The sequence below is a fragment of the Choloepus didactylus genome, chromosome 15 (genome assembly GCF_015220235.1).
Source record: "Choloepus didactylus isolate mChoDid1 chromosome 15, mChoDid1.pri, whole genome shotgun sequence".
Lineage (NCBI taxonomy): Eukaryota > Metazoa > Chordata > Mammalia > Pilosa > Megalonychidae > Choloepus > Choloepus didactylus.
In genome coordinates this window covers 16,298,493-16,323,813 of record NC_051321.1, presented here as the reverse complement: position 1 = coordinate 16,323,813, position 25,321 = coordinate 16,298,493, and the positions used below count along the sequence as shown (strand labels likewise).

The following is a 25,321-nucleotide window of genomic DNA, read 5'->3' as shown; positions in this document are numbered from 1 at the left end:
TAGACAGGGCATGTAAGAAAATATTTTGTAAAAAGTATATTCTCAGAAGATGATTTATAAAATCAAAGTAACCCAAATTGCCCATCTTAATGAACTGATTTTGAAAAAACCAATGTCAGTCAAGAAATATAAAAATGCCTATTATATATAAGACCCAGAAATAGCAATCCAATCAGTAAAAATAAATTCAAGAGAACAATGGGAGCTCTCAACCTTTTTGTAGATTCTTAGATTTAAGAACAACAATAATTAAAGCACTTTTATTTATTAAATTTTTAAAACAGGCCATTTAGCCAATGTTTCTACCCACTTAAGGAAGTGCTAGGAAAGGGTTACTGTTAACAACTCAAGAGTGAAAAGCTAATATGATTGGTGAGCCCTAACATTCATTGAAACACTAAGTGGGTGCCTTAGAAAGCAGGGGTACCATCCCTCTCCACTCCTTTCTCCCCTTCTCTGCCTGCCTGGCTGGGTTATTTAATTCCAGGTGGGAAGTAGGAGACTCTAAACCTCAGGAGACATTTGCTGCCATTTAAACTTGGAACCTTATTTGGTACCTTGTTCTCAGTTGATTCAAACCAGGAGGGGAAGGTAATGAGTGATTAGCATCCCCCAACCTCCAATAATGGCATAAGTGACCCCTGTACTTAGAGCCATTTAGCATCTTCCTATATCCCAAATTATCTCTACCCAATTCTACATGCCTGATTGCTATTCCTAATGTACCACCAGAGCACTGACTTAAAAGAATTGGTAAGCTTCACATGTAGAAGTTATGGTCCTGGCTCCAGCCTGGGAGTTAATGGGCCTGGGCAAGGAAACGGAAAAGATCCCAATTCAGGGAGGAAAGTCTGGGCCTAGAACACGTTTGACATTGTGGCAAGGAACTAAACATGATATTCTGAGTGGTGCTCCAGGACTTACAAAAGCAAAGTTTAAATTACGGTCCCTTCACTGGTATGCTGATTCTCTATATCTCAGTTTCTGCATCTTTAAAATGGGCTGCACTTTGCTTTCCTCTCTGAATTCTCTCTCTCCTCTCATACACATATACTCACACACACATACCATAGTATAAATACATTTTCAATAAGCACTTATTCAATAAATACTTACTAACACATATAATAACCCAGGCACTCTGCTACCAGTGAACTAATGGTGAATAAGGGAGATGTGATCCCTGTCCTCACAGAACTTACAGTCCACTAGGAAGACAGACAAGTAAATTTAACAGTTACATTAAAGTATGACCAGTCATACAATAGGAAAAGTATAGGATTCCATGAGAACCCAAAGGAAAGGCATCTATTCCACACTTGGATCAGAGAAGTTGCCCAATGAAAGTGACATCTAATTGAGAACTGAAAGTAGACTGGGACTCATTAGATGAACCGGAAGTGGGTGAAGGAGTGAATTAATAGTAAAACAGGCTTCAGACATGGGCAGCAGCTTGTGTATACCTAAAAAAAATTGTTTAAGTTAAGACTAAATCATGAAGTGTAAGCGAGTGAGAACTGTGAGAAACAGGCTAAGCCTGCCCATGAGTGGCCTTGTGAGCCATGCTATGGAGACGGAATACGATCCTAAGGTCAACGTGCAACCACGGAAGGGTTATTGGGCAGAGGAGTAATTTGACTAGATGTGTGTTTGAGAAACATCACTGTGGCTGCAATGTGGAAAATGAGTCATAGGGGAGAAAGAGTAGAGATAAATTAAGAGACTGTTACAGTATTCTAGGCTGAAACCTAAGCTGACAGTGGAGGAAATTGAAAAATAACCTGATTAGTACCAGAAAGACTCAGAAATTGGAGGTACCAGAAATTAGAAGTGATGGAACACTAAAAACAAGGCAAGTGGTTAAAGTCTGTTTAAAACATAGTTAACATGGATGATGCAGGGGCCATAAGGTCCTGCAACCCCAACATGGGGCATATACTTGGAAGATCTGAGAGTAGAGACATGAATGGACATTTGCATACTAGTGTTTATGGAGGCAGAATTCATGATTTGCAATGGGTAGAGGTGGCTTAAGAGTACATCGACTGATGAACAGAAGGGTGAACTGTGGTGTGTGCATACAATGGAATATTGAGCAACTGCGAGAAGGAGTGAAGCTGTGAGACACCCGAAGAAGTGAATGGAAACTGTCGATAGCATTTTGAGTGAAGTACGCCAGAAACAAAAAGACAAACATTATAATGCCTCACCAATATGGATTAACTACAATGTGTAAACTCAGAATCGAATCTTAGAGCACAGCTTATCAGGGGAACGCTTATTGTAATGGTCCCTAAATTGTAAGCTCTTACAGCAGTCACCACATCTATTCCTGAATTGTAATGGCTATCTCCAAATTCTTAGATGCTGATCCCTTTGTGTATAACCTGGTCAGTCTCTGGAAATTTGGGTATCTGTGTGACACTTGAAACTCAGAGCTAGAGCTCAGCAGATATGAATGCTAGTATTAATGCATACAGCAACTCTTTAAAAAGCTGAAAAAGAGTCCAGACCTCAATTAGAGATATGAATGAAGCAGATCTGGTTAGGACTAAGGCAAATCAGGCCAAAGGGTAAAGGACGATACTCACTGTGTTTTAAAACTTCAACTTCTGTATAAGACCAAGGGAAGAGATGTTTATTTGGTGCAGGATCTATATTTTCTGTAGTACACTAAATAATTTAACTTGTATGGTCAGTTTATTCAAACACCATAATTACATGGAACTTTGAATAGGAAGTGAGATCTGGTAGGTTTGTACAGGTTAGTGTAAAATAGCAATACATCCCAAAGTAATTTGGGCAGAGAATAAAAATATATATGCAGGGCCCCCCTGAGGAGCTGGGGGAAAATGCGGAAATGTTGGACTTTCCCACCTGGGTTGTGGCTGATGTTTTCACAAGCATTGAGGACTGACGGTTTGGTGTGCCGAGACCTCTATCTTGGGGCTTGCCGTTATGAAGCTTGTTTTTGCAAAGGAGAGTCTAAGCCTACTTATAATTGTGCCTCAGAGTCTCCCCAAGTACCTCTTTGATGCTCAGATGTGGCCCTCTCTCTCCAGCTAAGCCAACTCGGCAGGTGAACTGACTGCCCTCCCCCCTACTTGGGACCTGACTGCCAGGGGTGAAAATATCCCTGGCAATGCAGGATATGACTCCCAGGGATGAATCCGGACCTGGCATCATGAGACTGAGAACATGTTCTTGACAAAAAGGGGGATGTGAAATGCAACAAAATAAAGTTTCCATGGCTGAGAGATTTCAAATGGAGTCAAGAGGTCACTCTGGTGGGCATTCTTATGCACTATATAGATATCCCTTTTTAGGTTTTAGTGTATTGGAATAGCTGGAAGTAAATACCTGAAACTATCAAACTCCACTCCAGTAGCCTTGACTCTTGAAGATGATTGCGTAACAGTGTAGCTTACAAGGGGTGACAGTGTGATTGTGAAAACCCTGTGGATCACACTCCCTTTATCCAGTGTATGGATGGATGAGTAGAAAAATGGGGACAAAAACTAAATGAAAAACAGGGGGGGGATGATCTGGGTGTTCTTTTTTACTTTTATTTTTCATTCTTTCTGGTGTAAGGGAAATGTTCAAAAACACATTGGGGTGATAAATGCACAACTATAAGATGGTACTGTGAACAGTTGATTGTACACCATGGATGCCTGTATGGTATGTAAATATATCTTGATAAAACTGAATTAAAAAGAAAACGTAGTTAACATGAATGAACGTGCTGTGGCAGCTGAGGGCCCAGGACCCCTCTTAAACAGCCTATAACAAACATTCTTTAGCCTAGGACAAAGGTCAAGAAAGTAAACACTCTCCCTAGAGGAGGAAGAATGTAACCATGGAAGTAAAAATGGCATTGATTGTATCTTAAACACTAATCTTAGTAAAACATCTGGTTTTAGTCCCCTTTAATGATTATACTAGAGACCCAATGTTCTCATACTATATAGAATGTCTTTGTTCTAAAATCACATATTACCACCATCCCCTGCACTCTTATTCCTTGCAGAGTGCTAAACCTCCAGATCGGCCACCACCGGAGAACCTCTCCTGTATGTAAGTCCCAATAAATCTGTCTACTTCTGTGCCTGGCATGTTTTTTGGTCTCACAGCAGCACCAGCCTGTGCTCTGCTTGAACTTGGTCTGGGGCCGAACTCATGCCAAATGAAAGAAGTCAATCACAAAGGACCATGTACTGTATTATTCCATTCATATGCAATATCCAGAATAGGCAAATCCATAGAGACACAAGGTAGATTGGTGGTTGCCTAGGTCTGGGAGAATTGGGGGTAAATGAGGAGTGACTATTATTGGGCACCAGGTTTCTTCTGGGGGTGATGAAAATGTTCTAAAACTGATTGTGGTGATGGTGGTACAACTTAGTGAATATACTAAAAACCACAGAATTGTTGCTTTAGATGGGTGGGTTATATGTATGCATATTATAATTCAATAAAGCTGTTATTAAAAAAGTAGTTGGACTCCCAGATCGATCTATCCCCCAACCTGAGTAACCCCTCCCCTACCTGAACAGAAGACTGGAGGTTTATCTTCTGGATGTAGTAAACCAGAAAGACTCTGGACTGGAAGAAACAGGAACAATTAAAGGCTAAAAGGAGTAAATGGTCAGTTAGATCCTCACCTCCCTTCCCAGGCTTAGCTGACAACGATATTGGTAGCCAAGGCTATAGCCTCCAGTGAGGACACTGGAAGAGTCTTCTCTAAAGAATCTGTCATAAGAGGAAGGACCTAAAGATACTAACATTCAGTGGTCCCTAACAAAACATCCCCACCAGATCACCATACAGTAAAGCTCACTAGTCAACAAGCCCCATTGCTGCACAGACAGCTTCCAATTAGTCTTCTTGTGTCCCAACATTAAATACAAACAATTTAACAGAATAAAAAAGTTTTGAAGAGCCTTCAAACAAATTATCACTAATATCCTCAGAGAGATAAGAGAAGACAGTAATTATTGAAAAATGCACAGAATACTATTTTTTTAAATGAACATTTAGGGCAGCACCATTCAATAGAACTTTCTGTGATGATGGAAATGTTTTACATCTGCACTATCCAAATGGTAGCCACTAACTACATTTGGCCATAAAGCACTTGACGTAAGGCTAATGTAACTCAGGAACTGCCTTTCAATTTTATTTAATTTTAATTTAAAGAGACACACATGACTAGTGGGTAGCAAATTGGACAGTGAAGATTTAGAGAATAGAATACCGCTCTTGGGTATTAAAACTATAATAGCCAAATTGAAAATCTTATTAGATTAGATTATTTATAGGTATATTAGAAGATAAAGTTGGTCAGGCACTATAATTCATTCAAAAAACCAAGTGACAGAAAAATACAAGAAAAGTAGAGGATTAGTCCTGGAGAGCCAACATCCAAATAATAGGAGTCCCAGAAAGGAAGAGTAGAGGAAAAGGAGAGAAAGAAATTATCAAAGAAATAATTCAAGATAATTTCCCAATGAAGGACATAATTTCCAGACTGAAAAGGCCCACTGAATACTATCACAATGGATCTAAAAAGACATAATCCAAAAGCACATTATACTGAAATTTCAGAAAGCTAAGGGCAAAGAAAAGATTCTAAAAACTTTCAGAGAGAAATAACCATCACATATAAAGGGTCACCAATCAGAATAGCATCAGACTTAACAGCTACAGCAGCTGCTAAAAGACAATAAAGCAATGTCTTCAAAATTTGGGGGAAAAAACTAGTTTCAACCTAGAATTCTATACTCGGGTAAACTAGCATATATGCCTGAGGGTAGAACAGAGGCACTTTCACACATGCAAATTCTCAAAAAAAAAAAAAAAAAAACAAAACAAAACTCTATGCACCATTTCGCAAGGAGTTACTGGAGGAAGTGCTCTATCAAAACAAGGGAGTAAACCATCAAAGAAGAAGATACAGAATACAGGATTCAGAGCTTCCAACCCAGGAAAGGACAAAGATATCCAGAAAAATGGTGAAGAAAGATTCTAGGAAAATAGCTGTGTCACAGGCCTAGAAAGCCAATGGTCCTCATTAGAGCAGACAGGAACACAAAGACCGATATCTCCAAAATGATGGAACCGAGAGAACACCTGATGCATGTGAGTTTACTGAGGAGACATTTACACTCATGGCAGAGTTTGAAATGAATTAGTGATTAGTACATAGTGAGCCAAACCAAAAAAATAATAAAACATTTACTCCAGGGGAAATAAAAGTTGTACCAGAAAAATAAATGTATTCAGAAAGTATATAGAACATGGTTCAGCTGTGAATGTCTATATTGTCATTATATTACAAATACTGAATGTTGCTCTAAACAGCGCCCCTCCCCCCCAATAAATGCTAAAACTAAACTGAGAGGATTAGAGGAGAGGAATTACTGGTGTGTAAAGGAAGATGAATGGGAGGAATTAAGAAATAAAGGAAAACAGCCAAAAGAATTTATAGTGGTTGCTGCTTGAGAACAAGGGCAGGGAAGGGCAATTTTTTATAATAAACCTTTAAAAATTGACTTACCCTGAAGATGATTATATAATAATGTAGATTACAAAGGGTGACAGTGTGATTGTGAAAACCTTGTGGCTCACATTCCCTTTATCTAGTGTATGGATGGATGAGTAGAAAAATTGGGATGAAAACTAAATGACAAATAGGGTGGGATGGGGGGAATGGTATGGGTGTTCTTTTTTTTACTTTTATTTTTTATTCTTATTCTGATTCTTTCTGATGCAAGGAAAATGTTCAGAAATAGATTGTGGTGATGAATGCATAACTATATGATCGTACTGTGAACAGTTGATTGTATACCATGGATGGTATGTGAATATGTTTCAATAAAACTGAATTTAAAAGAAGAAAAAAAATTGACTTACCACTTTGAAAAAAAAATCAGTTTTAAAGTAAGTCCCAAATTATCTACAAGATGTCTATAATCTAGGAAAGAGGAGCAAGCCATGTTTTGGCAATTACTTCTGGGAACATATGCTGTTTACATTTTCAGTACCAAGTATAGGAGAAATTAGCATAAAGAATCTCAGACCTATCATATCCAGTCCTAGGCCTCAAATTACTCGGCCTGACTTTCAAACCCTGTGAATGGGAGTAAACTCATTCAACCATTGGAAGTACCTATTAAATTTTAAATAATACGTATCCTTTAACCCAGTTTTGGGAATATCAGTACATGTGCAGAAAGGTAAAACAATGCTCTCAAAAATGTTTGGCAAAAAGAAAAAAGAAAAAAAAAGAAAACAAATTTCCATCAATATGTAAATGGCTAAATAAGTTATGCTACCTCCATATTATGAAATAATGTATAAAGTTTAACAAAAAATTAGGCAGACCAATAAGCAGTGACAGGAAAGCATCTCTAAGACACATTGTTAAATGTAAAAAGCATGTCACAAAGTTATGTATATATATATGTATATGTATTTATGTGAAAGAAAAAAATACTTAACAAAGTATGTGAGTGTGTGTGAGTATGTATCAGTCAAGGTTCTCCAGAGAAACAGAACTGACAGGAGATATATGTGTGCGTATATAAATAGTATGGCATTTATTATAGGAATTGACTCACATAACTGTGGAGTTGGGCAAGTCCAAATTCCTTAGGGCAGGCCACAAGTTGGGAATTCCAATGAAGGCTTCAATGAATTCCCCAGGAGAAACTGGTTGGCTGAAGTAGAGATAGAAATTCTTTTTTTCTGACTGCTGGAATCATCAGTTCTCCTTTTAAGCCCTTCAACTGATTGGATGAGATTTCTCTTGTGGCTGAAGACAATCTCTTTTGTTGATTGTAAAAAGTCATATATACAATCAACTGAACTGATGCAAATCCATGAAATGACCTCACAGTAACAATCAGGCCTGTGTTTACTTGACCAGACAACTGGATACCATAACCTAGCCAAGTTGATTGTGAACTTAACCAAGTTGACAAGTCTACCCTTGTCAACTTGCTACCCATACACATCTCATTAGCCATACTTAATCTCTAAATTAAAACAGTATACTTTCACCTAACATAATTAAACTGTCTGGTGTACACACCAGAAACATCCCCAGAAGAGGATGCAAGTCCTTAGTATCCTGCAACTTAAACTTGATATCCTGCAACTTAAACACTATGAAATAAAGTTAATACTGCTTATGTTATATGATAAGGGATTAAGATAGGGAAGAAAACAAAGACGTTTATTTTATGTATATATACAAATGTATTCATAAGAACACAAGGAAGGAATATTTACAACCATTATAGTCTTCATTTCTGCAACTGGTCGTATTTATAACTACTCATTCCATATTCCCTTTATCCTCAGCAAGTAACTCAGCTGATCTTGGTTCTTTGCCTGGTGAGGTGACTCAAGTCTTCATCCTTGAAGGGTCAGAGCCATTAGTAGTACCATCTGGATTAGGTTGTTGCATTTTTCCATTGACTTTAATCAAAGATCTCCTGCATCCCAGGCAAACTTTTCTTTACTCCATTGTGTAGTAGCAGTCCTAGCTCCCCTTGACAATCAGGATCAATCATCTCAGTCAGTACAGTAATTCTCTTCTTTGCCCGTTGATTCAGAGGTACGAAGAGCCCCAGGTGGCCAGGTAGCATTCTTAAATTCCATTTCGATGGAAGCACTCCTCCTTTTGGAACTAAGACCTGTAGACCAGCAGAGCATAAGGTCACAGGGACAAGAAGTAAAAATTTTTCTAGTGGATCACTCCCATTTCCACCTCTTGATTCCTGGAATTGCGAATTCTGACTACATGAGAAACAGCACCATAGAGTGGAGGCTGATTTAGAGCATATATAGCCTCCTGACCCAGCCCCGCAAGGTACTGCCACCCAGTTGGTGCTGTTTTTGAGTGTTCAAATGGCCATTTCATCATTCTATCATCCAGCTGCTTTGGGATGATGGAGAACATACTACAGCTAGTGAACTCCACGAGCTTGTGTCCACTCCTGCCCTTCATTTGCTGAGAAATAGGTTCCTTTATCAGAAGCAATGCTGCATGGAATACCGTGATGGTGCATAAGACATTTTCTAAGTCAATGGGTGATAGTTTTGGCAGAAGCAATGAATGCAAGGAATGCAAATCCATATTCAGAGTACATGTCTATTCCAGTAAGAACAAAAACACTGCTCCTTCTATGATGAAAGTGGCCCAGCATAATCAACCTGCCAGCAGGTAGCAGGCTGATCACCTCAGGGAATGGTGCCATTTCAGGGATTGAGTGTTGGTCTCTACTGCTGGCAGACTGGGCACTCAGCAGTGGCTATTGTCACGTCGGCCTTGGTAAGTGCAAGTCTATGTTATTGAGCCCATACATAGCATCCCTACCACCATGGCCACTTTGTTCATGAGCCCACTGGGCAATGACAGAAGAGATTGGGGAAAGAGACTGACTGGTATCCACAGATTTGGTCATTGTGCCAGTTTGGATACATTATGTCCCCCCAAAAGACATGTTTTAATCCAATCTTATGGGATATTTGGATTGGGTTGTTTCCAGGGAGATGTGACTCACCCAACTGCAGGTGAAACATTTTGATTAGATATTTCCATTCAGGGTGGGTCTTAATTAGATTACTGGAGTCCTTTAAGGGACAGTTGGGCACCAACAGAGATGCTAGGAAGTGACTGAGATGCTTGCTGACGCTTAGAGATGTTTAGAGACGCTAAGCTAAGAGAAACTCAGAGACATTTTGGAGAACACCATTTTGAAATGCAACCTGGGAGCAAAGGAACAGCAGATGCCAGCCACATGCCTTCCCAGCTGACAGAGGTGTTCTGGATGCCATTGACCATTCTTCAGTGAAGGCATCTCTTGTTAATGCCTTAGTTTGGACACTTTTATGGCTATAGAACTATAAATTTGTAGCCAAATAAACCCCTTTTATAAAAGCCAATCCATTTCTGGTATTTTGCATAATGGCAGCATTAGCAAACCGGAACAGTCATCCTGTCCACTTGATGATTAAAATCTTCCTCTGCTGAGGTCACCCTCTGGTGAGCATTCACATGGGACACAAACATCTTCATGTTTTTACCCATTGAGAAAAGTGTAGCCACATCTCTCTCCCCCCAGACCTCTTTATCACCAATTTTCCAATCATGTTCCTTCCAAGTCACAGACCACCCAGCCAAACCATTTTGCACTGCTTTGTCAAAAAAAAAAAAAAAAAAAAAAAAAAAAAAAAAAAAAAAAAAATCAACTTTACCTACAGAATAAACATCTTTTGTTTGGTAGTCAAGGCCTCCCTTGATCAGGCTACCTTTCTACTCAATGTGTGCCCCTACCTCCTTTTAGAACATTGTATTTGCTTTCCTGTCCTCTCCCCTTCCTTCCTGGCATGCATTTTGTAACACCCTGAAATACCTTGCTGATCATTTCTGGATCCTTCAGCCCTTCACCACAAGTTTTCTGCCCATCCCAACCCAAAATGTCCTCTTGCTCCCCTATGCTTGTTCTCCATTGCTCATCTGACATCTAGGGCAGACCACTAAATTTGCATTTAGCTCTTCCATAAAAGGGACTATGTGTGACATCCACTACAATGACTGGATGAACTTATTTACATATCTTAGTCTTATACAACAAATGAGAACAAAAGAAAGAAAAGCAAAACAAAAACCAGCATTCAGTAGCAAGCATCATTTGCAAGTCCCCCATCCCTCACACCTCAGCTTCTCTCCTGCCAAGCAGTGTGTGGGTCCACGACTCAGCCCCGCCCTGTGCTGCTCCAGAGAGCACTGGTCCCCGGAGCAAGGCGAGGGCCCTCTGACGCACCTCCTCTCCCCTTTCACCACCTGAGCACTGGGACCAGAATGGCGCAGAGCGGGCCAGGCAGGCAGGAAGGGGGTTGAGGCCGCGTTCCTCAGACCAGGGTGGCTGCAGACCTCTTCAGAGCCCACCTTCGAGGAAGACATTGCCAGTCCCCTTTTCTGCTCTTACTGGCCGGGCTCACCTTAGGCCCCGTCACGAAAGCGTCAAACAGGGTACAGTTTCCGGGGGGGACCAGAGCGAGATGAGGTGGCAGAGTGAAGCACTGGCTCATGGCCCAAGAGATGAGCAGCCCAGTCGTTCTGAGGGTGCAATGTCCCGGAGTCCTGCAAGCCCTCACAGCTCCGAGTCCTCAGCCGCCACCATCCCTAGACCCGGCGCCCAGGGCAATTCCCGCCTCGCCCGGACCGCGCATGCTCTGCGCATGCTCTGTGCTTCCCCCCCACCCCCTCCCTGCTCTTGGGCCCACCTGCCTTTGCATCTGCAGTGATACCCCGGTACTCCACTGCTTTGAAACCCGTGGAATTTGGTACTCAACACATTTTGATGTTAAAATTTTGTCCCGGTACTCCTCATTTGTTTGGTACTCGATGTGCAACCTAGAATGTTTTGGTGTCGGTTGCCTCGTGACTCGCTACCCTTTCCAGCCAAAAGGAAGGCTCACACGTTAGTCACACAGTAGCTCTCGCCCTGGGCACATCCCCTTGCCATCTTAGCTTAACTTCTGTGGTCATTTTATGTATTTTTGTGCTTTTTTTCTCATCATGGGTCCTAAGAAAATGAGCAGTAATAGTGTTGAGGAGCTGCAAGAACTGCAGAAGGAGCAGCAACAAGAGGTGGCTGAAGAGATTTCTTCAGGTAAAGAGGAGATAAGGGAGGATACCCCCAGTTCCTTGATAAAAGAAATGTGTGCAAAACAAGCAGAAGTTCAAAACTTTGTGGAGACATCTAGGCAAAGCTCTGATGAGCAGAAATGTGAATTTATTGAATGACCAAAGAATTTCACATTTTCAAGGAATTGTGAAAAGAAGACAGAGCAGTCCTCACTGGATAAGTTTTTAGTGAAGGTGGAAAAGAGTGTGTCAGAACCTGTGGTGCAAGTTGAAAAAAGGCAGAAAAGAGAAAGGACACCTGAAGTGCAAGTGCCCGATGTTCTAATTGAAGGGGGACTCTCCTTCCAAGCAACACTCCACAAAACCTATCCTCCTCACCACTCTCCTCCCACCACCCCATTAGGCTATGGACTCTTCTCAGTACAGGTAAAGTGAAGTTTTTATTTTATTTAATCTACGTATTTATTAATTTTTAGGTTTATTTCTCATGTAAAGTAATGATACACAACCATATCTTTTTCCATATTGCCTTAAAAATGTGCATTGTCTTTGGTTTGGGAATGCATTAAATTTATTTACATTATTCCTTATGGGAAAAATATGTTTGGTTCTCGTCATTTTTGGTCCTCATCACGCCTCCCAGAACCAATTAACAATGAGTACCGAGATACCACTGTACTGCCTCTGCCCAGACTCAGTGCTGTGTCCCCCACTGGGAGCTAACTCGTCCTCCAAAAACCTCATCCCCCAACTCTTTCTTGGATTCAGACTCTGCATCTACTTCCCTCTTTAACTCCAGAAAAATGGTTCCACTTGGGTTTGACCCTGAAATCATGTGACCCTGGTCACCTCCAGTTAGTTATAAAGACCTGTTGATCTTATCTTCGCAAATGTCTTGAACCCATCTTCTCTTTTCCATTTCTGCTGCCACTTAACCAACTGACACCACCATCACCACCACCATCACCACCACCATCTCTTGTCCCTATTGGAGTGGCCTCATCAACTGATCCTTGTGCTCCTCTCCCCAGACAGCCTCCCCTGGGATTCTCCCCAACTGCCAGAGAGATCTTTCAGAATGCAGACTTGTAATGTTTCCATGATCTCCTTGAAAGAACCTTTCAATGACTCCCCATCACCTTGAGGGTAAAGTCCAAATACCAAAATATGGTATGCAAGTTCCTATCTACATTCCTGTCTCTTCTCCTGCCATTTTCCCTCAGTCTTCCTATACTCCAGGTCCTCAGTCCTTCCTCTTCATTTCCACCATTAGCATGCTCTTTCCCATACTATTTGATGCAAGTTGGGTTTACTAAGAAGCAGAGAGATCAGCATGTAGGAGATTTATTAAGGAGTGCTCCATGTTCAATAACTGTGGAAGGGAATGAAGGGAAGCAGTATTGAGCTGAAGGAGAGGTGAAGCTGCATTGGAGTTTCAACAGACACCTCAGGCAACCGTACAAGGAGTTTGGAAGATGGGATGACCCTTCAAAGCTGTCCAAAGTTGGAGTGCAATGGCCATGCTTTCTAAAGGCAGGGAGAATAAATTCCATCGTGAATGGCTCAACCACAATTCCAATTCCTTCCTCCAGAAAGGACATGAGGCCATCCCTCTCATTCTACAGATAGGGAAACAGGCTCAAAGAGAGACTCAGATCATCTGCCACCAGTGACACAGCCTTATAGTAAATAGCTAATATTTGAGTATTTAATTTATACCAGGGTTGTACTAGATGCTTTACATGCTTTATCTAATTAAATAGAGCAGCTGGCTGAGTAATTTATCCCAGATAACAGAGCTATTAAATGATGGAGCTAGAATTTGAACCCAGGTCAGTCTGACTTCAGAGACAATAACTAGTAACTACTAAGCTAAATTACTTTTCTCAGTGCACCAAACAAACATCCTGGGCTTTGTGAACTACTGAGGACAGGTGCAGGGAGGGGGGAACCGGTGGTGGTGAGGGGGTGGTGCATATTGCTGACTGTGTGCTTTATTTTTAAGAACGGTTACAAACCACTTCAACATAAAGCAAGACATTTACTTTCTGTTTTCAGGGCAAGAGAATAAGCACATGTGCTTCTAGATAAAAAGAAGTTTGGTACCAACTATAAATCAAAGATACCCAAGTAATTTTCAGTTTCTATATTCATTCCATGTTGGTTTCTCTAGCTCTGATAGCCTTGCTCCATCCATAGCTCTACTGTCTCTCCAACAGAGGCCTTCAGTTTCAACCAAGAAAGATATGCATCTGGGTGACTGTCAGCAAACCTGGAGGGTCCTCCTACTGCCCTCCGCAGACTACTAGGTCTGAAGGGGAGCAGCGGGATGGCCCCACTTGGGTTTGTGAACGACATTCCCCAAGGTCTGAGAAACCACCAAAGTCAATCCATCTTTCCTCTCCTACTCCAGTGAAATTGAAACCTATTCAAGTAAAAATGACCCCAAAATGTAAAGATTTCCTAATATAGAAGTAGTGTTAAGTTACGATAGCATAATGTGGCCCAAAAGAACTCTACAAACTGTTGATCAATTTGTTCAACAGACATTCATCGTAATCCTACAAAAGGCCAGGTGCTGGGTCAGATGCTGGGGATTGAAGTGTTTGGGGAGTTTGCCATTTAGGACACTGGTTCTCAAATGTTAGTGTGTGTAAGAATCATGTGGGAAACTTGTTAAAAACGCACATACCCAAGCCCCACCCCACAGTTTCTGGTTCATCAGGTTGAGGCTGAGGCTTAGGGATCAGTATTTTAACCAGTCCCCATGTGATTCTGAAGTGAGTAGTCTTCAGGGATATCTTGAGACACCCAACCTAGTGAGTTTTAAGTTCTGATTAGCTTTTTGACTTAAATCACTTTAACTCGGGGCTTCAAGAGGTTGGAAGAGATCACAATTTCTAAATCCTTCAATAAGCTTTAGAAAGACCTCCTGGACAGACTTTCTTTGCAATAATAACACACCAGTATGACACCTTTTCTTTTCAGACAGGAGAAAGACACTGCATCATCCTGTAGTGTGAGGTTTCACTGGAACAATCCAAGGAGAGTGGTGTGTGTGTGTGTGTGTGTGTGTGTGTAAAAATGCATTGGCCTGTACACTTAAGCTGTGTGTACTTTACCATACGGATGTTCTACCTCAACTTGAAAAAGAGCAAAGTATTTTTCGTTGTTGTTTAAGAAAAGGTAAGGCCAAGGAACAGAAGGGGTTTAAAGATGTCATTTTAGAGGGAAGTAGGAGGAAGTAGTTGTGGTGCTGGCAGGGAAGAAAACAGGAAGAAGGGAGAAGTTCAGACCACCTTCTATTTGATGAAGGCACTAGTAAATCCTCAGCAGATGGAAAGAGCATTGGAAATGGGAGTTGGTTGACAGTTGCAGAGGCAAATAGGCTAGAGTTCAATGTGCCATGAGCCAGACCCTGTGCGTATGAAAGGAAGAGACAGGGAGGGACAGAGGGGGAAAAAGAGGGTCCTGGCCCTATGGGAAGTTTACAGTCCTGTAGTTCTGACTAGCTGTGTGGGCTTGAGCAAGTCTCTAAGTGGATCTTTAAAATGGTTCTGGATCCCCCAAAGCCACCATGAGAAGTAATGGAGATGATGCATGTGAAACTCTGTTTGTAAACTATAAAGGGCTGTTAAATGTTAGTTATTAAGAATGCATTTGGTTCAGGGTTAGGCCAGCTGCAAGTGTGGATATGAGCATGAGTCCAGTTCCCCAAGTGATTCCCCACATCTTCCCCACACCTGTCCACCAAACTCTCAGTGGTGAGAGGTGAGAGGTTTCCTTTCTTTTCATTTTCTGCTCTGAGCCAACTTGGATGTTGCTTTGGTCAGGCCTGAAAAATAAGATTCCTTTCAGCCCAACCCCCTCCTCCAGATGTTCTCCATAACCGTCATACCCCCCCTTCACCTTCTCCCAAGTAGGGCCAGCTGTGGTCACAAGGCCACCTGCCTCCTTCCTGGCCTGTGAGTCACCAGCTGGAGGCCCTGCCAGGGGCCTCACTAAGGCCTCCAGAGACCAAAGCAGCTTGCTGGAGGCCCTTGGGGAAGGAGAGGAAAGAAAACAGGCACTGAAATTAAGTGAATTATCTATAAATGTTTTTTAATTAAAACTGGGAATCTTTTTCTGTGCAGAAGAGGTTCTTCAAGAACAATTGCACTCCCTGAGTGGCAGGCGAAGAGCTCAACAGCTCTTCCTGAAGCCAGAGAAGGAAGGGAGATGGGGGCAGAAAACTGATGGGGTGACTAGCGCTTCCCCTTTTTAGGTGTAAGAGAGCAAAAAGGAGACAGGAGAGAAAAGCTGGACTGAGAGATCTGTTTGATACCCACCCATGCCCCAGCTGAGGTTCCTAGGGAGGGGCTGAGCTTGTTGGGGACCCTGAAACTGAAATTTTGTGTTTCCTTTTGTTCCATAAAATTATGCCACCGTCTCCTTCCCTTCTTGCCCCTCTCTGGCCCCAACGCCAGCAGAGGAACCGCAGCCAAAGCCACCCACCGCCAGGGCCTTGGGGCCACCCAGGCAGGCACAAGGATCCGAAAGGGTGCGAGAGAGACCGTGGAAGGAGGAAACAGAGACACAGGAGAGACAGACAGACAGCGACAGAGACTGGGGAGAAGCCGTGAAGTGAGGAGAGGTGGAAGAGAACCCGAGAGCCCATCCGAAAGATCCTTAGAGGGAGCTGGGGCGGGGGGGCGGGGAGGCCGTGGATCAGGAGCCAGGAGAGAAGAACTCACGGGTGGAAGAGAAAGCAGCTTCGAACAAGAGAAAGTAAGGACTGCGAGCTGGGAGGAGGCAGGGAAGGGAAAAGCGAAGAGGTATTGGAGCTTAGGGGCATGGAGTGGCTTTGAGAAACAGAAGTGGATGCTCACTGAGGTCTGCGGATGCTCCGATCCCGGCAAAACGCCGAGATCACCGCGAGGGTCCCACACCCCGCGGCCCGGCGCCCCAACCCGCACTCACTTCAGGAACTCCGCCGCCCACACCCGGTCGCCGCCTGATTTCGGATGCCTCAAACGGGCGGGTCAGGAACAGTTCACGCGAGCGAGTCGAGGGGTATGGCTTGTCTGGGGGCCCCCAAGAAAGCCGCGGGTCTCCGCACACACAGAGACGTAAGGAGCGGGCCCGAGCCCCTGTGCCCGCCGGGCCCCGCGGAGTCCCAGGCCGCGCAAGCTCAGTGATCTGTAAGCTTTCGGGGAGCATGTCCTGAAGTCCCCTCCCCAGCCTTCTTAGCTTCCCAGATTTGTTTCTAAATCCGTCACCACCGCAGACGCCGTGAGGTGGTGGGAGGAATTAATATCTAATTCATTCTCGTGCTCCCTCAAGTTTCGCTCTAACGGCGCAAGACTTAATTCTAAGTTCCGGGCCCTGCCCTCGCACATCCAAAACGCTGCCGGGATGGAGATGCTGCTGGAGAAATGCTAGACACTTGGGAGGCAGGGACTTTAGGGTGTCCGGAGACATGTTCCTAAATAAATCAGGAAATGCGAAATGGGAGAGCGAGGTGGGGGGGGGGGGCTTACATCATGGGGACCGACAGACAGACAGAGCGAGGCGCGCAAAGAAATGGAACAAACCCGCGTAGCCGCGCGGCCCGGTCGCTCCGGGAACCGAAATGGGCCCCCAGTCTCATCCCAGGCAGGCTCACGGTAATTGTCGCGGGCCCCGCACTGTTGGGGATGCCACCCTCTGCCCCAGGAGTCCCCAGGTCGAGCCGTGTCACTTGCTGGGTCTGGCTTCGTCGTCGTCGCCTTTTTTTGTTTTTGTTTTTGCTTTTTTTTTCTTTTTGTCCTTCAAATATAAGACAAAAATACGCCTCATTTACCATCATAGATATATATATGTGTATTTCACTCTCACCACATAAATACAAAACACCCAAATATCCAAAACATTCAGAACAAAGTTAGTAGCCAGGAATCAGTGACACCTACCCGCGTTTGAATCATTCGTTATTTTCTTCACTATTTGCCTTTTTTAAAAAAGGCAAAAAAAAAAAAAATCTTCCAACGTAATTTACAATAAAATTGCTATTTTAAAAAATGCTCTGCGCTCACTTCAGATGGCCGAATACATTCTAGACCCTGCAGCACCTCGCGGTCTTTGTGATTTTGGTTAAAACGCGGGTGGCTGCGGGGACCGTCGCTGCTATGAAGGGTGAAGCGCGAGGCCGCGGCGGCGTCGCGGTCCCGGTTTCTGGATTGGGACCATTGAAACCCTGATATTTTTATGGGGGGTGAGGGGGTGCCTTTTCTATAGGCCACGCAAGAAGTTGATCTGGACACGGACACTACCGCGCAACAGTCCCAGGCTGCGTCCCCGCCTCCAGGTTCCCAAAGAACTGCTCTGAAAACCAGGCGCTTCCCGCGCTCTGGAAGGATTTCGTGAATACAGGAGTGGGGAAGGGGAGGCCATGGGTGCTGATGCGTTTCCAGACTCAACAAGCCAGCTCGGAGCCACGCGTCTGGCAAATGGTGGGGAGCAGCGCCGGCGTCCGGGCGACTGCGGGGAGCCGCATTGCTCCCTCGTGGAAGAGCCTGAAGCTGTCGGCCGCCCGCCCCGAACGGCCTCAGGAGGGAAGATTTTGGATTTTCTTTCGTTAGGGGTGTTGACTTTTCCTTTGCTTTTCCCCCTTTAAATTCCTGTTTAAAGTCACTACTACCAGAATAATTTTGCATTGCCCTGTAGCCATTCTGTCTTCTGAATTTTCTTACCAAATTCCATTATTATAAGTATTTAAAAATAAAGTTTCCACTTCATCTGGTTTTACGTGGTAATTACTCTTACTTTATTGCTAATTAGATCAATTTTCTACCATTGTTGCCTACCATGATTTGGGTTTATTGTTTCCTGGGGTCGGGGAGGATCTTGACTGGAGTTTTTCGAAAGGGGAAATTCGGCAGGCCTTGTCCCGCCGGAAGCTTTGTGCTCCCCGGCTCTCCCAAGAGGTCCTCAAAGTGGGGCCCAGGGACTTCCAAAGCCCCGGTTTCTTTCGCGAGAGGAAGGAACGTCCTCCGTTTTGGTCTAAAGAAACCTGTGAGCCTTTTCCGCCCTTGGGGTCAGCGTGCAGCTTTCCTCTTTCAAGATTCATAGAAATAATCAGCAGCGGAGCAGCAGCACGATCTAGAGCAGGTGTCCTGGGATTTGGCCTTAGAACCAGTCTTTTTCCCTCCAGAGCCGGGCATTGGTTAGGGCCTCGGGTTGGCTAACTTGGGCATCTTTCCCAATTCTTTGGATCTTTCCTGGGTTCAGAAGGAAGTTGGAGGAGGGGGGTAAAAAAAACACGGAGGGAAAGTAGGAAAAAAAAAAGCACAAATGAGATGAAACTGGTAGCAGAGTTTGGTAGTGGAGAAGAGCTGTCAGAGGTCTGGTGGGAGCAGGAAGCCCCGCGCAGGAGCCCCCGGCGCCTCACTCGCGTGAGTCCATAAATATCACCACAATATATACTATAAATATAAATACAGGGAAACACTTAAAATCAGTCCAGCGCTTTTTTCTCGGCCCCTTCTTTATTGTTGGTCCGGGAGTAAGGCTCGAAGGCCGAGGAGCTCAGGTATCGGGCGGAGAGTTCTTGTAAATTCCCGGCCAGCGAGCCGGCCATTGTCAGCGGGGCGGAGGACAGGCGGCTGGCGACGGAGCCGAGCAGCGAGGGCACCGGCAGGCTGAAGAGGCCGTGGCCCGCGGCCGGCGCGCCAGCGTGCAGTCCCCCAGGCCCGGCGGGCCCAGGTCCAGGCGCGCCGCCCACGGCCGGGGGGTGCGGGGACGCGGCGCTCGCCGGGCCCGGGGCGGCAGCAGCAGCGGCGGCGGCGGCAGAGCCTGCGGCAGCGCCGGTACCCAGGGCGGGCAGACTGGGCCCGCGCAGCGCCGAGCCGAGTGCGCCGGTGGCGCACGGCGGGAGCAGAGCCGGCAGGCCGGGCGGCGACAGCAGGCGGCCCTGCTCCAGCAGCCGCAGCACGCTGCACGTGGCCGCGGTCTCCGACACCACCGAGCGCAGCTCCGAGTCCTTGCCCTGGTCTTTCTTCTGCTTCGTACGCCGGTTCTGGAACCAGACCTTCACCTGCGCGCCCGGGCGCGGGGAGGGTGGGAGAGAGGGGACGGGGAGATGGGCGTCAGGGGAACCGGGTTCCCGGGCCGCGAGGAACTCGGGAGTCCCGGAGAGGGGGCCTTCCCGCCCCACTCCCACCTTCCCCCAGCCCCACCCTGCCGCGGGAGAGGTCGTGGCCAGGCGCTGCTGGGGAGCCGGCGCCGCCACAAGGGGGACACAGCTCCTCTCGGCTGCGCTTCCGGGTCATGGAGGTAGGCCCAGGACGGCTCCGGTTACCAATAATAAATAATAAAAATAACCACGACGCTAACTCGGAGGACAATCTGAAGGGATTTCACCCGTCTGCCCGCAGCCAGCCTTAGGACTAAAAGGTCTGAAAATTAGCGCGGCCTCAGATCAGAGCCAGCATTCCCGGGAGAGGGTGTGAGGCCCGAAGGATGCTGTTTGGGAAGTGAGCAGTGGGAATGGGAGTTTCTCGGCCTTCCTGGACCCAGGTCCCTGGCCCAACTGTCAAAAGGTTAAAGAAGCACTATCCTGTTGCAGGCTACAAGAAGCTTGCTTCTGTGAGACTGACCATCAACTGGGGAAGGTGGCTGTGGACGGAATAATATGTGCAGAAAAAGGACTCTTTCTCCACCTTTCTTCACCTCTCTCTGCTGCCAGCTGGGATGCATAATTTATCACTCCTCTGTTCCCCAACTTAGGCCCCAGGAACTTCAGAATGATGGCATGGAGTCAGGAGGCTCCAATAGACTAAATTCTCTCCCCACCACCAGCACTTCCTCTTTTCCCTCCTCTTTTCCCTCTCTCCATCTTCAGGGCTAGTTAGTGTCCCAGAAAGGAGTTTGGCAGCTATAGGGAAAGGTTATCTCATCTATATTTTGTAAACTAAGGGAAGATGGTGGCAGATAATAGAAAAAGCTACCATGCCAACTTAAATTTGAGAAGAACATCCCATCTGTTCTGTCCTCAGCTTTCCCCCCAGATTCCAGCCTAAAATCCTCCCGCCTGCTGCTTCAGGGCTGGGCAAAGGGAATGTGGCTGGTGACATGCCTTGGCCAGGCCCTAGAGGGCCTCCACTGGGCAAAGATCTCCAGCCCTTAAGTGTTCCTGGGCCCAGGGCCCACCCGGCCAGCTTTAGTGGCATCCCATGGATTTAACATAAAGGAAAAGACCTAAAGCACAGTTGACAGTGCCAACTCCTGGGATCCCAGATGTGTCTCCTGCCCCATACCTCACATACTGGCACAGAACATAGGGACCCCCAGGTGCCCAGAGTGGTGCTAAGGACTGGGAATGATGGCCTGTTCTGCACAGGCAGATATCCAGGAAGTGGGCACCTTACTAGTCCTAGGAGTCACCCACAGTGATTTTGGATCCTAGTTCTCACTTTCTGCAGAAAGGGTCGGGGTGCTGTATAAAGCCTGGGGTCCCTGAAGATGAGTGGTGCCTGGAAATCTGGCAAAAATAGGATGACCAAAACGGGAAAAATCAGTTCTGTAGAAAGCAGAAGCAAGCAGAAGATTCTCAAGACCGGACCTTTAAAAAATTAAAAAAATATGGGGTTTGGGGCCTCCTGGGCCAGACGGAGGTGGGCAAAGCACGGGCCCTGGAAAATTTTGGGGTGTGGGGGGAATGGGGATGGTTTATAGAAAGGGAGAAAACCTTAGGCTTTTCTTGTTCATCCTCCCCATCTCCTCGGCCTGGCCCTAAAAAGTTCTGCCCCATGTCAGGCCAGGTGTGGAGGAGGAATAGGACACTGGAAGCGGTGGGAAGGGGGTCTGTGAGGGGCCTGACCGCACCGGGTACCTGGGTCTCGGAGAGGTTGAGCTGCCGGGCGAGCTCGGTCCTCTCGCGGCCCACCACGTACTGGCAGCGCTGGAACTCCATCTCCAGCCGGTAGAGCTGCTCCGCCGTGAAGGACGTACGGGTCCTCTTGGGCCGGTCCAGGTCCAGGCCCTTGGGCAGGATGATCTCTCGGATGGACCCCTTGGCATCTGGGGAAGGGGAGACGTCAGCTGCCAGTCCCCTCCATTCTCCCTCGCCTCTCTGACCCCAGCTGGCTTCGGGAACACGATCCCCAGCACCCTGCAGTCCAGAGGGATGGGGGGCGCCGGCCACAGCCATGGAGCAAAGACACTGAGTGTGTGTGTTGGCTGGGGAGAGGGGCGAGGGAACTAACTCCAAACAGCCGAGGGAGGGGGAACCAGACTCTGCCGTTTTAGAGCTACCGGGCAGGGGAGGAAAAAAAAAAAAATTCCGAATCAGCTGATGTTCCTTCCGGCCTGGCAGCCTCGGGGGTGCAGTCCGGGTCCCTGTGTAGCTGAGGGTCCCCGCACTGACCGGCCCGGGTCCCGCTGGCCCCGGCTCTCAGGAGTGTTGACGAGACCGCGCTCCAGCGGTCCCCACTCCTACCCCGGGTCTCCTTCCCTCCGGAACCCGGAGGCGGAAGGAGGGTCCGAGTCTGAGCCGGCGGGGCCTGGCAATCTGCGGGCGGGGGCGGTGCTGGCCAGAGCTGGGCCTTGCCTCAGCCTCCCGCGCCCGTGCCGAGCGCACGCCGCGCTGCCGAGCCCGGCCGAACTATCGCCAAGGCGGCATCCCCCGCCCGGCATACAGGCCAGCCGCTTCTCCCCGGCCGCGGCCTGGCCCCCAGCGCGGCGCCGGCAACGCGCCAAGTGGCCGGGCCTCAGCCAGCGGTCAGCGGCTGTTCTCCCACGCCCGCGCTCCCCTTCGGTGCGCTGGGTCGCCAGGGCACGAGCTCCAGACAACTCCTCCGGTCCGGAGGGCGCGCAAGCGCCCTCCCGGAGTTTCCTGCTCCTTTCGGGGGCCTGCGGCCCAGTCCCGCCCGCGCAGGCCCTCGGCTCCCTCCGCAGCCCGGCCCGCGGGGCCCCGCGGGGCCCCACGGGTCTGGAGGGCTGAGACCCCAGGAGAGCGCGCGCTTGCGAGCCCTAAGTGCGGGTACCAGCAGCCGGCGGGCCCCGGGGCGGGGAGGAGCAGCAACTTTCTCCGATGTCCCAGCCAGCGACCACTCCCCGCGGGCCGGGGTCGGCGGCGGCGCGCAGCTCGGGCCCGGGGGTCGTCCTCAGAGAACGCGCCCCGCAGCCCTGCCCATCCTTACCTCGAACCAGGATCCGGCGGCAGTAATCCGGGTCGGCTGTGGAATTGGATTTACTTTTGTTACAGTCTTCTGCGGCGCCCGACGCTGAGAAGGCGCCCTGCGGCTCCTTGAGAAAGGCGGCTGGGAGGTTCCCCTCCGCGCTCTTGCTCTCCCGGCTCTCCTTGTGCGCGCTCTTCGAGACCCGGGTAGCCTCGGCGTCAGAGTGGCACCGAACGTCCATTTTGTCTGGTTTCCCGAACATAGGAGAGGCAAGAACAACAAAAAGGCAACCAAAAAAGAGAGAGAGAGAGAGAGAGAGAGAGAGAGAGAGAGAGAGAGAGAGAGAGAGAGAGAGAGAGCCAGAGAGAAAGAGAAAAGGAGAAACAGGAAAGAAAAAGAAAAAAAGAGAAGAAAAGAAAGAGCCGAAGGTGGTCAAAATCCCGACAACGAAGTCCCTACGCCCGACCGGGCCAGTGGCGAGCGGCGAGAATGAATACCCCCGGGGGGCGGCTCCGGCGGCCGAGAGCGGGTCAGCTGCAACGGGCGAGTGGCGCGCTCGCCGAGAGGAGGCCGGTCTGGTCCAGGATTCCGGCGGAGGAGCGGCGAAGCCGCCTCGTCAGCGCCCGCGTCCTCTAAGCACGTCCAGTGTCCCCAGCCTGGCGATCAGGTAGCGAGCAGCGCAACTCCGAAATGCTGCGGCGCCCGCCTGTTACTGAATCGGCGAGTCGTAGTTGTCCGACACCCAGGGGGACGCACACTCGCTGCTGCAATTGATTACGGGTAATTTCGCAGCCCCCACGTTTCGGTTACCTCATGAATACACTAAATTGTTTGGATAATATATCAGATCGTAATGGATGGTTTCTGTCCTTGTCCCCAATCAAGTAGGGGTTTAGCCAGTGAATAAACGGAAATGATTGGCCTTGCTTTCAGGAAACACACAATCAAAGACCCACACTTCCAGAAAAACTTTTGACAAGATTCATCCTGAATTGTTAGTACTATTAGCAGGCATTATTAACTTTCCTTTGCCTTTGACCCTCGTGCTCACATATTGGCTGGAGGGATTTTCTCCACACTCACCAGATAGAGCTGAATGGGGGGGGGGGAGGAAAAAATTAACACAAACCAGAAAAAAAAAGCCTTACACACCCTTTAGTAGGAGAAAGCAGTTGTCTCTCGGAGGAAACAAAAAGAAGGGGGGCAGGAGAGGAAAAAGTTTTCCCCAAAAGTATCTCCCCCACACTCTAAACAGCCGAGCTTTCGCCTCAACAACTCTTTAACACACCTCGATGCTGACAGCCATCTTAAACTGCCACCTCTCTTCATTTAATTCCAGTTGGATTTTTTCATCCCTGCACCTCCGGCAGCCCTGAGGCAGCTCATTCAAAAGGCAGCTTTGTACTCAGAGTCCAGCAGGAGAGAGAGGGGGAGAGGGAGAGAGAGCCGAGAAAATCTCAACTGTGAGATCTGCTTCAAAAAAAAAAAAGTTTTCCCCTAGCTATTTCATTGTCTCTGCTACAATATCTTTGAGAAAAGCAACAGCCAGTAATCCAATAAGAGCATTGATTAGGCTACAATGATTCAATTCAAGCGCATGGCCTTGTGCAAGGAGCATGCTCCAGCCCTTCTCGTCACCTTGCCGGGGCAGAAGCCCTCTCCACGCCGCTCTCCCCATTCATTCCTTTATGGGAAATGCGGAGCGAAAGGAGTGAAAGATGGCAATTATCTAATTGGACTATTAACAAACAGTCCTCTGAGTGCGGCGGTCTGGCGTGGCTCCTAGGCTGGGGAAGGGCCGTGTTCCCTGCCCTCATTCACAAAGAGTTCAGGGGCCGGGGAGGAAAGGGGTTTTTTAAAAGAGGGTGGGGGGAGAGAGGAGAGGTGGGAGGTTTGGCTGAGAATTTTTCCACACAATTCCAAGAATGGGGGCGGAGGCAGGCGGGGGAGGGGAGGAGGTGGGGGGCGGGGGTCGCGGTGAACGGGTGGGAGGGAAGTGGGGGGGGTGCGAGTGTGTGTGGCGGGCCCCGAGGGACTCCCGCTCGCCGCGAGGCACGCACCACCCGCCCCCACCGTCCCGTGGCCACCTCCCGGGACCCCGCCTGCCGCCCCTCCCGACCCCACCAAACCGCCGCAGGAGAGGGGGCAAGCCTGACCCTTCTCAGTCTCCACTCCCCACCCCCCAACTCACACCCAGTGTGCCCTCCCCCGGCTCTTAGGAAAATCCACACTTCGTCCGCTCCGGAGGGAGTCTGGTCCGAGAGGCAGACTTTAAACTTTTACTTTGATTACTTTGTTGGGGGGTGGGGTGGGGCATAGGGTGTCTTGGGCTGCTCTCTGCAGGGCAAGTTTCCCAAGTCCCTGGCAGACGGGCGGCCCATCGGTCCCCTTCGCCGCCAAGGCGGCCCTCGAAGCCGGACCCCAGCTGGGCCGAGGGGTGGGAAAGTGCCTTCGATTCCTCGCGGTCCTCGGGCATGTCTGTGGGAGCGGGACGAGAAAGAGGGGGAAGGGTCCTGTTCTG

At 47.6% G+C, this 25,321-nt stretch overlaps 1 protein-coding gene across 1 annotated transcript; it reads right to left on the bottom strand.

The window, feature by feature from the left end:
• Positions 1-19,136: 19,136 nt before the first annotated feature.
• VAX1 (ventral anterior homeobox 1) lies at positions 19,137-23,288 on the bottom strand. Its single transcript, XM_037805117.1, has 3 exons — positions 22,822-23,288; positions 21,513-21,700; positions 19,137-19,715 (listed from the first exon to the last, which is right to left on the bottom strand). Exons 1-3 carry the CDS (start codon positions 23,060-23,062, stop codon positions 19,137-19,139), a joined length of 1,008 nt encoding a protein of 335 aa, XP_037661045.1. The 5' UTR covers positions 23,063-23,288.
• Positions 23,289-25,321: the final 2,033 nt, after the last annotated feature.